The sequence below is a fragment of the Crocodylus siamensis genome, chromosome 1 (genome assembly GCF_052110815.1).
Source record: "Crocodylus siamensis isolate JL-2025a chromosome 1, ASM5211081v1, whole genome shotgun sequence".
Taxonomy (NCBI): domain Eukaryota; kingdom Metazoa; phylum Chordata; order Crocodylia; family Crocodylidae; genus Crocodylus; species Crocodylus siamensis.
The window spans coordinates 224,736,483-224,751,632 of NC_143395.1; the positions used below are offsets into that span (position 1 = coordinate 224,736,483).

Consider the following 15,150-nt stretch of genomic DNA (forward strand, 5'->3'; position numbering starts at 1 on the left):
TGTCTTGAGGGAGTCCCCTGTGGTTTAGTGGTAGACTCCTTGTTTACCACACAGGAGACCTGGGTTTGATTGCCAGACACTTATACAACTACAGGCATGAAGGCACCAAGCATCTAGACTCAGTCTGGCCTTTGGATTCTGTCTTAGTGGCCTAAAGGGAGGATGGAAGGTCTGGGCAGCCTCGACTCCTCCAAAAATTCCCACCCAGATATATGCATTGAAGGTTTGGGTGGCCCTCACGCATACACCATAATCCAGGAGGATGGACAGTTGCCACCATTATGTCTTGATATGGTTGTATACCTGTCAAAAGAAATTCTAGAATCCAGGATGGTGTTAGCAGGGGGATTGATCTGTTGCATGTTTTCAGTGTGTATCATAATTACAAGCTGCTTTTTTTTTCCTGCAAAACTTTCTATTCTGTACCTCCAACATACATCTGTGGCAGGTTTTATTGCTTGCTTGTTATTTTTATGTAGACTTGGTGAAAGCATTGCTGCAAATAATGCATACAAACAACAAGAGGTGGAGCCCATGTCCAAAAGAATCCATATGCAATCATCTGTGACCAGTATGACATCAATGAAGTGCTCTACAACCTACTCTACAAGTGATGATTCAACAATTTCAAACATCCAGGAGCTAATACAAAAACTTCAGTCTGGACTAGAGGTTAAGAGATTTTTATGTATTTTCAGTATGCTTAAGTTTTACAACTCTGATCTGGTAAAAACAAGACTGTAATTCACTAAAAATCTTTAATTGGGCTACAGCATTTCCATTCAAACAACAGCATGGATTCATGTCTTGAACTAGAATTCAGTGCCTGCAGTATGTAGAAGCTGAGAGATGCCCAGAAGGTCTGAGTCTGATCTGTCAGGAGTTGAGACATTTTCCTGCGTGCTTTCTCCCTGTTTGCTTAGGTGTTTTGATTTCTCTGCAAAGGGAAATACTGTTACTTTCCAGGAAATCTTAATAACGTTTTTGTTTGTTAGGTTTTTTTCCCCAAACTAACCATTGAACATTTCATAGCAATCCTCTGCAAGCTGCTGGGCTTATATGCACAGTCAGTCATGCATCAACATAACTCAATAATTCCCAAAATTGGCACCACTGTTTGGCACTGCCTTATCAGAAAGTGCCCTTAATCCCCAAACCACTTGGGGGAGGCTCCTCTCATACATGCAAGCAAATACCTTTGTTGTAAGGTCTTCACTGACTTTTAGGACACAATTGAACTCCTAGTATGCTACTGGACAAACCGTATGACTTCAAACAATACAACTGATGGGGATTACAGTTGAACAGTTGCAGCAAAGCTGATGTTCCATTGAGAATAATTAAAGTATTTAGGCTTATAGACTTGCATTTCAGTCATCAGGCTCTTTAAATGACCAGTCATAGTTACAAGGTGGACAGCTTTTCTTCAAGACCCCTTAATTTTGCTACTGTAACATTTCCCACAGGTGAAGGAACCAGTAACTGATGTGAGGATATCTGACATAATGGATGTCTATGAACAGAAGCTTTCTACATTAGCAGTGAGTACTATTAACTTCTTGTGTGTGTGTGTGTGTATGTATAAACCCACTTATGTTAGTGAAATTATGCTACTTTCTTTTTGTTCATAGTCCAAAGAAACCAGGTTACAAGATCTTTTGGAAGCAAAGGCCCTAGCCCTTGCTCAGGCTGACAGGCTGATTGCACAGTACCGCTGTCAGAGAGCCCAAGCTGAGTCCGAGGTGAGTATGAGTAAGCTAAGTCTAGAATTTTGATGTAGAAAATGCCTAACGTTGTTGAGTCTGCATGCCAATTTCCTCATGGAGGAACCATTGTAGAGTAGCTCTAACACAGTGCATATACCTCAACTTGGAAATTTTATTTTAAAAATTAAACTGGATAAAGGGTAAATTTTTTTTTTAATCAGTTTGAAAAAATACTTCAGTACTTAGTCTCCTTTAGTTTCACTTTATGCTTTTAGTTAAAGCAGCTCGAGTCACCTTTGAATTTCCCATGTGTTTTTGTTATACTACATCTGAAAGTTTCTACTTCTTAATCAAGCTGTACTTAAAACAGGGGTGTCAAACTCTCCTGAGGCCGAGTGGCTGATCCAGATTATTATAGGGCTCCTCACAGGCAGGATCCAGCCTGGGGCACAGGGCAGCTGTGACAGTAGAAGAATCCAGGGGTTCAGTAGTGGCAAGGGATCCAGCAGTGCATCTGGATGTGGTCATGGATCCAGCAGAGGGGATCTGTTGGTAGCAGTGGGTCTAGGACTGGTGGTGGTAAGCCAAGCTAATTCTGCAGCAGGCCATGCCCCCAGCTTTTAGTTGGCTCACTGATGGACCAGATAAAGCAGCTCTACCACCTTAAGCCCTGGTATGGATGCCCCATAATACACATTTTTTTGAAAAACCATTTAGACAAAACCTACTCAAGGTAACATTTCTACCTATGTAAAATACATTTAATTAAATTTTAAAAATACATATTACTATTGCCAAGAGCTAGAAGGTTTGTTGGAACTGTTTTGACATGAAGCCGTAAACCACTGGGGTAACCACTTCAAAGATGCTTTTGAAAGGACTTAAACTTTCTTCATCATTCACAGTCCTTAGAAGTTTGTACTTCCTTTCAAATTTAGTCATATCTTGCCAGTACTTCAGTATTTGCTCTTTTTATATCTGTAAATACACTGACCTCAGAGATTAATGGCTGTTGTAAATTCCCTCCACAAAATATAACATGGTGTTCGCATGTCCTTTCTTGAGTGGGTGTTGCTTCATAGGAGAGCCTGTTATTGAGTTTGCATGTGGGTTTTTGTTTGGTTTTTGCTCGAAGGCAAGAACACTTGCTGCAATGCTGAAGGATGCAGAACGAAAAAATGAAGAACTCGATGTACTACTGAAAGCTCAACAGGTAGAATCTGAACGGGCACAGAAGGATATTGAACAGCTCTTTCAGCACAATCGAAAGTTACAAACTGTGGCTGAAGAACACGAGATACTGAAAAGATCTTCCATTGATCTTCTTCAGAAGTAAGAACTTAAGCTTTTGAATGTCATGCTTTGCAGGGGGGGGCATATTTAAAGCTATGATTACATATGTAAATGGATGTCTGTAAAGGTTCTGGTATTTGACATTTCAACAAATGATTGCTCTGACTCCATTAGGTTCCCTTGGTTATCTTGATCATGGGAAAGCAGAGACCTTTGGTGTGTTGAAAACACTTCGTTTTTTGGCTTCAGCGTGTTGCAAGGACAGTGTGTTACATATTCATTTGCTTGTGGGGTTTTCAATTATAACTGCTTTGCTTTTCTTTCTTCCCCCACACTCCCTCTCTAGGGAAGATTATTTTTTTTAATGGTTGAAAAGTGGGGTGGATGTGAATGAAGTATACCAGAGGGAATAAATAGGGCTGTCTTCAAAAACACACACACATCGGAAATACAGGCCACAGCTTTAAAATGAAAAGGCTGTCTCCTTCACATATACATATAATTAGTTGATGGTATTTTTCACTAAATGTGAAGCCAAGAGATTGCAGAGGAATTTGGGGGGGGAAGGAAGTGACCCTTCAATAAGCAAAGCTATAAATTGTTAGGATCAAGATTTTGAAGGGACCAAAACCTCCACGCTATCGCTTAGAATCTGGCTTTTGCCCAATCATTAACACGACTGGAGTATTTGCAAGAAAACCACAAGGTTTATTAAAAAATAAGAGCTGAATGATAGCTGCAACAGAGGAAGTTAAAATTCCCTATATCAGAAAACTTTGCCCTTCTAATCCAGGATTTCTGCCTGGGCCAGCCTGGCTTCTTCTACATTTGTTCATTTATTTTGTTTAGCTGTGCCAAGGCAGTCTTTAGACTGTGTTTTTAGGTTTTCAGTATCAGAGCAACTCTGTTTTTATAGTCATGCCTTAGTGCCTCACTTGAGAATAATTTAATGTTGCAGAATATTATTTCCTGATTTTTGTATTTTGATTTTGTATTTTGGATCTTTGTACTTTGCTTGAAGTGTTATGGTTTGGCCACTGAACTATATACTTCATCTCCTGGTCGTCTTTGTCATTCTAACATGTTGTCATCTTTTACACAGAGGCTATCTGCTCATAGCCATTTTTATGTGAAAGAAATTTGTCTTTAAATCCATAAAAGGAGAAAATGAAATACTACCTTGTGCTAATTTGCAACAAGTGTGACACCTTCAGCAGATCTAACTGGCAGAAGCTGATCCATTCCAGTCAGGCTTAGATATGGGTTCATCTATGTGTATAGTTAAGATGGAGCAGTAAACTCTGGTGCAGTTTGCACAGGAGTCGATTGCGCGAAGGACCACAGAGCAACCCCAGGATGATACAGAGCCCAGGGGGAGACTCCCATGCAACGCTGGTACCGTGTATATGTGCATTTTGGCACGTATAAGTACTCTACTGTAAGAGTACTGTCCTTGATGGTACTACCTTACAGTGGAGCTGGTTAATGTACTGCACCCTAATACTGGTACAGGTATAGGTGTTGACACTGCTGCAGAACTAATTAGAATACATATAGATGTACCCACTGTTGAGAAGTTTGCACCCTGTGCTTCATATGTTATAGTTGTTGTTCTGTGGATAAATAACTTTTTTTTTAGTTTTTCCAGACTCTCCTTTAAAATCTTTTCCACTGAATCTGGTGCAGGGCTTTGTAAATATTTATGTGCAACAGTGGGTTACAGTGGGGCTTGGGTGAGGCTTCATAGTGGGATTGAAGTTGGTGTTCACTTAATGTACTGAGGCAGTGGTTCCCAACCCTGGGTCGCAACCCAAACTAGAGTTGCGGGGGCAATGCTGGTAGTGCTGCACAAAAAAGAGGCGTGCCGTGTGCTGGGACTGCCCCGGGGCCGTCCCCACCGCCACACTCTGCTCCCAGCAGCAAGGTGCGGGGAAAAAAAAGGTTGCGAACCACTGTACTAAGGGGTTCTTCTAGCAAAGCTTTTTTCCCCCTTGAAGGTGTACGTAACCATTTTTGCTTGAAAGCAGAGGAAAAAGTGGCACATAAAATGCGAAAGTTTTTTTTAGAGTTTGCTTTTTTTTGACAAATGATTCTTAAGTAAGCCTTTCAAAAGTCAACATAATCCATTAACTTTATTTTTAGGCATGAAACCATGGAGAGACAATATAAAGATCTTCAGGTTACATGCAATTCACTGAATAAACAAATTGAGGCAATGAAAAAACTGAGTGAATCGCTTAAGCAACAGAATGACAAGTAAGTTTAATTCATGCTTTTATTTTTTAAGCAAATTTTAAGAGGAAACAATCAAATAAAATTGCACTTCAGTACCCACTTTTCAATTATCTGTGGTTTAGGTAACCCCTGAGAGAACTGAGTGTAAAGTGGGATGGGAACGTTTTCTCGTTTTCTTTGTGTTTAAGACAGCTTTATAGTTGGACTTAGTTCCGTACAGGTTGGGGGGGTGGGTGTTGCATGCGACCGTGAAAACAGGTAGCAGAGACAAATAAAAATGGTGCAACAACCAAAATTAGTTGTTAGGAAGTCCCAAAGCCAAGTATAATACAAGAATTTACTTCCATATTTTATGGAACTTGATAGGTTTCAGGACTTCCTTTTTATTCTAGAAAGGTTCTCTGGAATATTGCTTTTACCAAGGGAATTAATACAAAAATGCAACTTTACAGAAAGCACTGAGGCACTGTGTACTAAAAAGATAATATAGTTTACTCTTATTGATCTATTTTAATCCAAATTTCAGCCACTGCTCAGGCAAGCTTTCAGTCAAGTTTGGTAAGACTTGTATGTGTATATTTGTGGCTGAATTTCATACAGGGTTAGTTTTTAAAGCTCCGCTTGTTCAGATCTGGGGAATAAAGAACTGATGCTTTATATTTTGAAGTAAGTTTCATAAATGGCTCTCCTCCAGCACAATAGGTAAGCTTACAGTGCACTATTGCCTCATTTCATTCACTGCTAGAATACATTTAAGTATTGCATACCGATAACTCTTTCACTTCCCAGGTTGAACTGTCCTCCCACAGTCCTTTCACCATATAGGCAACAATTCTGATTCTCTTGCCCTTTAGCTTAGTTAAATCATCAGACTAGTGCTGGACCCCTGTGCAAAATTTGTTGCAAATGGTAGTTCTTGTAGCTGGGGAGAGATGCTTTCAGGTTGCGAAAAATTAACAACAAAACTAACCCTCAAGCAGGGCTGGTGGGGGGAGGGATCTTTAAGCAAAGGACTGTTACAAAGGCCAGGTCATGTGCATTCAGTTTAAACAAAATGTTAACTGTCAGTTTGCAAGCCTTTCAAATATCACAGCATTCTTCCTGGTCCTTGCATCACTAGTGGTAAAAGCCATCCAATGAAAGGCTGGCCAGAGGGGTGAGGGGTAATCTCACTTCAGGTTACTGTATTTAAACTGTATGTCCTTGATAAAGGAAATGTAACAAAAGGTAAATAGGTTGGTTTCCCCCACAAGAAGAAGAATATAAAATCACTTCAGCTTGGTTAACTTGAAAATTTATTTTGATAATTGTATGAAATGCTGCGGTAAAAAGTTAGATGGTGAATTACCTTTGAAATAGACTGGTCATTTGGATTGATTTTTTTTTTTTCTTTTTTTTTTTTTCCTCCCCAATTTCAGAACTATAACACAGTTGATGGAAACAGAAAGTCATAGAAAAGAGTTAGTGAATCAGCTACAGGAGAGAGATGGTAAAATATCAAGTAAGTTGCACGTATTTAAATATTTGTTTTATAAATACAGAGTTAACTAGATTTAAACCTGGAGTCTAACTGCATCTTCAGCTCATAAAAAGCTTTGAACACTTTAGTGTGACCTAGTGAAGTTTTAGTTTGTTTAAAAAACGAAACTTTGTCAATAGCAAAATAAGTGGGAGGAAATTTGAAAACAATTTCCTAACCTGTGTCTGCATTGTGAAATTTTGCATGATGTCACGAAATGTAACCTGTTTTTAAGCTGAAATTTTCAGTTGAACTTAGACTATGCAGTATTTAATTTTTTAAATCTTTAGTAAATATCCAAGAATACTACTTGTAAATAGCTATTAAAACTTTTCAGTAGATGGCAGTACTGGGTAAGTCATTTATTAACAGTCATATTTTACTAAAACTCATACCGGAAAGTTTGTGGGCAGTTGGATGGATTTCTTTTTGAATTTGTCAGCTGATCTGTTAACACATTTTCAAAAGGCTTGCAGCAAAAAATAAAGATTTTGGAAGAGAAACTTAAAGCCCGGCAGAAAGAAAAAACAGATATGGAAGAAACCATTGGCATTCTCAGAAAGGAACTGGGTAAAACTGAGCAGGCAAGAAAAGAATTGAGCATTAAGGTAAGATTTGTTTTCTTACAAAGGAAAATTCATGTAGAAACAAATCTTTGCATAATTGATATAGATGGTACATCAGATAAATTAATATTGGAAATAGTAGAAAAGCTGAAGTAGCTAATATGGTGCAATGAATACAGGGCTACTCAGTTTTTAACCTTACCTTTTTGACCTTTCAAAGAGCTGTGCTATTAAATCATTAAAGCATAAGGTCACCCAGCTCTAAGGGGAGATCTGTTGAGGAAACTGGGGGTTTTTTTGTTTTTGAACACCAGAAGGCTTCCTAGAGTTCCTCCAGCCTGTCTGAAAGACCATAGACCCAGGGGTTGGCAACCCCCACCACGTATGCCGAGCATGGTACACAAGGCCATTTTGTTTGGCATGTCACAGCCAGCCCTGACTCTGGGTAGCTGCTGCCAGCAACGGAGCCCAGGCTGCTCCCATCAGGGCTTTCAGCCTCCCAGCTGCCTGCTGGGGGCAGCCTGGGCTCCCAGCTGACCGCAACTACCCAGAGCCCTGGGGCCAGCTACAGCTGGGCAGCTCCAAACAGCTGCACCAGGCTCTGGAGCCCGTGGCATCAGCTACATAGTGGCGCGTGCAGGCGCGCCTCGGAGTTGGCAGTGGGGGAGGTGCCTGAGGGAGCACAACCCCGGTCTCTCCCATGCTGGCACAGAGCTGGTGATGGCTCCAGAGCCCAGCGCAGCCGTCTGTAACCAGCCTGGGCTCTGGGCAGCTGCAGCGGGCAGGCTACAAATAGCTGGGCGGGGCTTCTCAGCTCTGGCATCAGCTCCATGCTGGTGGCGACTGCATGAGTACCTTGGGGCGGGCTGTGCTACCCTGCTGCCCCAAGGTGTGTGCACAGTTGTCGCCGGCGTGGACCTGATGCACTGAGCTCCAGCACCTATTTGGCTACAAACAGCTGCGCCAGGCTCCAGAGCCCCACCATCAGCTCCATGGTGGTAGCGTGGGAGAGACCAGAGCTGCGTTGCCTCAGGCCACCCCCTACCATCTGCTCCAAGGTGCACCTGCACTTGCCAGTACAGAGCTGATGCCGAAGCCCAGCGCAGCTGTTTGCATCTTCCTGACTGCAGCCGGTCCTGGCTCTGGGTAGCTGCTGCCAACTGGGAGCCTGGACTGCTCCCAGCAGGCAGCTGAGATGCTGCAAGCCCTGCTGGGAGCAGCCCAGGCTCCAGCAGCTACCCAGAGCCAGAGTAGTTGCTGACAGCCACAGAGCCTGGGCTGGGGGCCAAGGGGTAGCAGGGAAGCTAATAGGAAGATAAATACACATTCAGTACATACTTGCTACTTCATAGGGGCATAGGAAAGTAGGAAAATAGCATAGAGTCAAAAGACTACTTCTGGTGTTCTGCAAAGGTACAGCATGAGTTGATCTTTAATCTGTTTCTGCCTCCCCTCCCCTTTTGCGTGTAAAATAAGAGCAATGTCGTATGGGGTGAACATTGATACTTTTAAAAGCTTTTTGAAGATGCATGTTAAGGCAGATGCACTACTGGGAATGCAGGCTAGATTTCCTAGAGAAATTATTTCTGATGCAAACATACCCTGTCTTTGTTTTTAATAATTTTGCCTGAACAATTATTTATTTATTAAAAGGCTTGTCCAGTTGCACATGTTTTTGGGTCTTGCTGTCAGAAAGACTACAAGACAACAAATGGTGGTGTTGTTTTATAGAAAGTTATACCCAAACCATTTCTGAAGTGTGGCAATGCATGTGAACTTATTTCATGTACATAAAATGTTTGGAGCACATTGTCTTGTCTCCATAAATGGCTTAATTTTGAAACTACTTTGCTAGTTTGTATTTTACTTTTTTAACATTAGTTCAGCCACGTAAGCAGTTCTAACATGATGTGAAAGTGTTCTGTTTGCTTGTCTTAATCCTACGTGTTATTCGTGTTGTAGGCTTCTTCCTTGGAAGTGCAGAAGTCCCAATTGGAAGGGCGTTTGGAAGAGAAGGAGGCCATAGTGAAGCTACAGCAAGAAGAACTGAACAAACACTCGCATATGATAGCAATGATTCACAGTTTAAGTGGTGGCAAATTAAGTGCAGAAACAGTAAACCTTAGCTTATAGGTTTTGAATTAAGGTTTATTTAGTGCAACTTTATGTATTTTGTTTAACTTGAGAGTTAATATGGGATCTGGCTCAAATATTATAGGCCAGTTAAAACTGGCCAAATTCTGAACTTGTTCATTAAAGAAAAAATTGTATTGCTCATCTAAAGAAGCTCTGGCATGAAAAACCTTAGCTGTGTAAAAAATGTCTGTGATTGCTTCTGTGGAAATTGGTGGTCAAGGGGCCAAACCCAGTTAGACTCCAGGTTTAAATCTCAGATATTTTGGTGGGAAGAGGAGGAGATGGTCAGCTTGGGAGTGTAACATGTGAGAGTTCAGTATAGAAAGGTTAAGAAGCACTCTGCTTATATTTCCATCTCCTTTAGTTCATATCTTTTGACTCCACTTTCAAATACCATTTGCTTCAATATTCATGCAACATAGATTTCCAATGTCCAAGGTACAAACCAAGTGATAAAAGTTATATGAATTAAAAGGTGGTACCAATACCAAAAGATGCATGTTACAGTAAAAAACTAGCTGATAAAGTTTAATTTAAATATTTTTAATTTAAATCACTACAATAATTGAACTTATTAAAAATATCTACAAAGATTTGTGAAAGGAGGTGAAGTTGATAAAATGTAGAATTCATATTTGTCTAGTTTACAGAAAGTAGTTTTGAAATAGGAAACGTATATTTGTAGACTATTAAACATTTCTTTATGCTTTTTTAAATACCTTTTTAAATGCTATCCATTATATTATTCCCGCTCTCACTTGGTTTGATTGTTAAAATGATCAACACGTCACTTGTCAGCTTGGCAGTTGCTGCTTTTTTTTCCAGCGTTGTCAGTGTTGCATTGTTTTAAACAAGATTTTGTATACTGTTTTTAAGCTTACAGTAAAAAATTTTCACTATTTTCATATAAAGAAAATTTTGTACTTTTTAAGCAAAAGGCTTTTTTATTTAGAAATGCTTTTTCCTTTCATGGTGGAACACTTTCTTCTTAATTTACTGAAATTGGAGGTGATAGGAATAGCATGTCTCCTAGCTGTAAAAATAAAAGTTCTGCCAACGTTTGTGTGCATTTAAGTGGAAGAACCATAACAGTGATCAGATATGTATCATAAATGTATTATTTCTACCATCATTTGATTTATTGTTTTGCACAGGTCAGATTTTAATGTTGTACCACAGCTGTTAATGAGATGCCTTATTTTTCAACTGTATTATGGCTCTCTCTTTCCTGTGTGCAGGTTTTCTAGTAGTTCAGACCTATTTGTAAACTCCTGCTTGTATAGTGGCTGTTTTTTAACCTGTTCATGAATTGTATATTTATTGTGACTTAGGTGTGCTTCAGATTTTAAAGTATCATTGTTCTTCATAAAGAGAAGGGTAATACAATGACTCTGTATTCTGTGTAACATGACATTACCTTAATTTATAGGCACAACTACCAGCTCACCCTATAATAAATTTTAGTTTTTGATTTTTATTAAATCTGTTATTTGCTTATGATTTCTTCAATAGGTAGAAATGGGTATTAAAAACTAATTTACTGAGGTTGGTATTTAGATTTGTACAAGGTCAATTTGGAAAAAGATTTTATTAGTTCAATTTAATAGTTTAATGAGAGTAAAATCAGTTTAGAAAGAGGTTTATTCTAAATATATTTTTCATGGGAAAAGAGAAATCTTTTTTCAGGCAAAATACAAACTGGAATTAAAATATTAAGGTTACTAATTTAACTGATGTTGATTTAAACTTAGAAGATGAGGAAAAGTATAGAATGCATCACTGAACTGAAATTATTCAACAGTCAGTATGGTGCCTTATAAATGAAGCTTTCAAAAGTTTAGTATGTAGATTTATAATCTGGCTACATAAATATGTTCGTTAACCAGTTGTGTTGAATATCATTTAATGGAATTTAAATACCTTGAAGTTCGACTTAATTATTTTTGTTTTGTTTTTGTTTAGAATTTACCTTTCTGCTAGTCATTAATTATATCCTGTTTAAGCTGGGGAGTCCATAGGTTTTAAAGTAATTATGTTTTCATGTTGAACGAAGAGGAAATTGCTAGTTCTGCTTCATTGTGCGTTGCTCTTAGGCATTGATGTTGCATATGCAAATTATGAAAAAGCATTAGGTTCCAAGTTAAGTACTTGAAGTACTAGAATTAAGGTTTTATGTGCAGCTTTGATTTGTCATCTCTGTGTCAATGTACCATGGTGGTCTTTAATTAGTTGATCATATCGGTGGGGGGGTTTATACCAGACATGTACCTCATTCCATACACATGGTTTATTTAAACAGCTATTCAATATTTTTTTTTTTTTCAAACCAAGTTGTGGAGGAGTCTTAACTTTCTCATGGGTATTGGTTATCATTTGAGTGCTTAATAATTTGTTTCATGAATTGATTTGAAGTGATGATTGGTTTGATCTCTGTTTTTAAGGATCAGGAACTGAGGCATCAATTAAGATCAAAAGTGTGGACTGACTCTGGGTGTTTTGATGCATATTTTTATTTAGCACTTTGTGTGTTTCAGGGACAAGTTCCATAAATTTGAGTAGTAGCTCTGAGCTCCCTGTACTTCTGCAAATCAATCCCCAAGACTCTGAATCTAAGACTATTTTTTAATATAAGATGACTGCCCCAATAATTTGATTCTGTATATTTTAAAATTATAATTTTTCTATAATTTCCCATGTATAGAATCTGTTTTATTGGTGGGTCTTAAATTCATACCCACCCACCCCCAATGCTGCAGGGGGCAGGGTTGGACAACAGAGAGGGTTAAGTGGCTTGACCCTTCCTGCTTGCACCTCCTGCTTGTCCTTACCCTCACACTCCATTCCCCTGCTGCCTCTGACTCCTGTAGACTCTGCCCTTCCTGCCCCTTGGCCTGCATCACAACCTGGCTTCTCTGCTGCTGCTTATTAGGGCTGTGTGATGCTTCAGTCCCTGATTTCGATTTGGCCTGATTCAGTGGCTGAATCTGTAATCCAAATCAAATTAGAGGACCATTTAATCTCTCCAAATCAAATCGCATCCCTCAGAATCAATTCAGCAATTCGGACACAGACACAGCTTTAAATGTTTTTTTCTACATACCTTAAGGTAGCAGGTGGTTCACAAATGCTGTGACGCTGAGGCTCATGGAGTGTCCCACGGGAGCGTGGGGAGCTCTCCAGAGTGCTCAGCAGCAAACTCAGAAGTGGACTGGAAGTACTGGTCCACTTCCAGGTCCACCAGGGAGCACACTTGGGGGCCCAGTGGCTGGTGCCTCCTAGGTCTGGTGCGGGGCACCTGGGGTCCCCCTGTGACTGACTGCCGAGCCAGGGGAGCATGAGAGGGCCCCCCGTGCATGCTCCCCAGCAGACCTGGAAGTGGACCGGAAGTAGTTCCAGTCCACTTCCGGATTCGCAGCCAAGCACGTGGAGGTCCCCCCTGCACTCCTGTGGGATGCTCCATCTGCCCCAGCATCGCAGCATTCACAAGCTGCACTGGTATCTTGAGGTATGTAGAAAAGAGATTTAAAGCTGTGCCTGTGTCCAAATCACTGATTCTCTGAATTAGCAGCGACTCTTCGGATTTGGATTCATCCAAATCAAATCGGGGACAGTGATCAAATGAAATCACTGTCCCCTATTCGGGCCACATTCAAATGGAATAGGGCCCGCTTGGCACACCCCTGCTGCTTATCCTCTAGTCTGGGGTACAAGGCACATGGGCACTCCAGCCCCTGCCAGGCTGCAGCAGCTGTGACCCTGGAGCTGGGAACAGAGCTGCTGACACATGCTCAGTGTCAGAGTAAGGGGGTAAACAGTGGGGTGGATGAGGACACAGACTCCCAGCCCAGGTCAGGGCCAGAGTCTGCACTCTGGCAACTGCCTGACCCCCCCTCACACTTGAATCCAAGACACAGGGCCTTTTTCCCCATGTTAAGGTGGGGGGGGGGAGGGATGCTTCATCTTGAATTTGAGCTAATAGGGTATTTGTGGTTAAAACTGAAAATTTAAGAGCTGGCATTTTCTCAGAGATGCCATAAGTCTAAAAAGGTTAAGAAGCACTGTGCTAGAGGGTTCCCAGGTACATCAGCACAAGCCAGACTGGGAATCTTGGCTTCCTTTCCCACCTCTCGCAGAGCCTTGGATTCTTCTGCTCACTTATTGAAAGTTTTCTTCCCTTGCCCCAAGCTGATCCAGTTGTGTCTTCTGCATCCTACTTCCTTTTTCTCAGTCACTATTTCAGACTCATTCCAGTTTCTTTATCCAATAAATGCAATTTTTTCTCCTTGGGACTGTTATCCCTGTACTAATGCCCAGCCATTCTTGGTGGACATGTATTCCTCAGACTTGTTATCTGATCTGTCTTTCCCTGTCTGACTGCAGCTGGTCTTTGCTGACACCCAGTTCCAATCACTCTAGGGCTGCTTGTCCCACTCATGCGCCCTTGTCCAAGACTGGTGGTTTTGTTCTGCCCCCTGTACTCTTGTTGTTCCCTCTCCTTCTCCCTTCCCCTCTTGGTGGTGTCAGTTGCTTGCCCTTGGTGTGAGGAAGTGGAGGAAAATGCTCTTTCATACTTTTCTGGACTGTCCCAGGCTGTGGCCACTGTGCTCCCCCTCAGTGCCCCCTTTGGCTTGCTGGACTTGCGTGCGCTCCTGGAGAAGTCCTTTTTCTCTATCCTGTACCAAGCAAATGAGGGGAGCTTGGGGCCAGTTCAAGATAGTGACCCTACAGAGCTGCAGAAACTGGCTTGTCATGTGCGTGTGGGCACCATCCTCTGTTCTGCCTGGATCTAGCAGGATTGGTTAGTGAAGACAATTTTCCAGTAAACTTGTGAAAAACAGAACTCAACAGCACTCGATAAACTTGAGTGCCTCCTGTAGTTAAAGGAAAGGCACTGGAAATGGCTTGGAGCAGACAAACTTCAGGGAACTAGGCTTATATATTTTTAACTGAGTTTGTAGAAACTCCCCCTCCCGCCCCCCTTTTTCCCAAAGGCTATATCATTTGGTGGCCATATTTGGGCACATTCTTACGGATTTGTTTTAACAACATTTTAAGACATTGTTTCAAAGTGTGGGGATACTAGAGTTTTTTCCAGGAAATGGTTATTTGTCTCTCACTATTACTCAGCTTCCTTATTCCAGTTTTGTTATCCAGTCATATTTTTTGCCCTTGGACTCCTATCCCATTACAATGCCCAGCCCTTCCTGGGCAAAATCTTTTCTGTGTTCTCTTACTTTTGGCCTATAGAAGTGGTTAAGTGTTGTGTTGATCATGTGGTTGGTGCCCTACATAAGCAGATATCTATTTAGAGAAATGATGTCAGAAGAGAACAGAGATCTGAAGTTCTGCCTGAATTAAGACATTTTTAAGAAGTTCAGCAGCAGCTTCTATTTGTGCACTGCTATTGCAATCCAAAACTAAGTTAGCTGCTTGCCAAGAGTAAGAATTGCATATAATTTGCATACATATGTATTGAATTTTTAAATAAAGAGTGCTGTAACTGCACAACCCTACAAACTGCTAGACAAATGTAGGATGAAATCATTGGATCAAGTGGGATTTTTATTTTGAATGTTGTCTCTAGATCTTTTAAGATGCTCTTTTAGGTTGGGGGGGTGTTTTTTCTGGTAGGCTTCACTAGGACTTGTGGAAAAATTTTACTATAGAAGTTGTGCTTTAAAAAATACCTTTTTAG

The 15,150-nt window shown here is 40.8% G+C and overlaps 1 protein-coding gene across 2 annotated transcripts in view; it reads left to right on the forward strand.

Moving 5' to 3' along the window:
• Positions 1–10,947, forward strand: part of CIP2A (cellular inhibitor of PP2A) — a 32,267-nt gene extending 21,320 nt beyond the window's left edge. The window contains exons 14-21 of one of the 2 annotated variants that reach the window (XM_090057984.1): positions 480–672; positions 1,467–1,541; positions 1,632–1,742; positions 2,842–3,038; positions 5,142–5,255; positions 6,653–6,735; positions 7,222–7,361; positions 9,282–10,947. In XM_090057984.1, coding sequence (XP_089914110.1) covers positions 480–672; positions 1,467–1,541; positions 1,632–1,742; positions 2,842–3,038; positions 5,142–5,255; positions 6,653–6,735; positions 7,222–7,361; positions 9,282–9,452 — 1,084 coding nt within the window. In that variant the 3' untranslated portion in view covers positions 9,453–10,947. The remainder of the gene's footprint in view (positions 1–479; positions 673–1,466; positions 1,542–1,631; positions 1,743–2,841; positions 3,039–5,141; positions 5,256–6,652; positions 6,736–7,221; positions 7,362–9,281) is intronic. The other variant, XM_090057994.1, reaches the window with a different exon arrangement.
• The last annotated feature ends 4,203 nt before the right edge of the window (positions 10,948–15,150 follow it).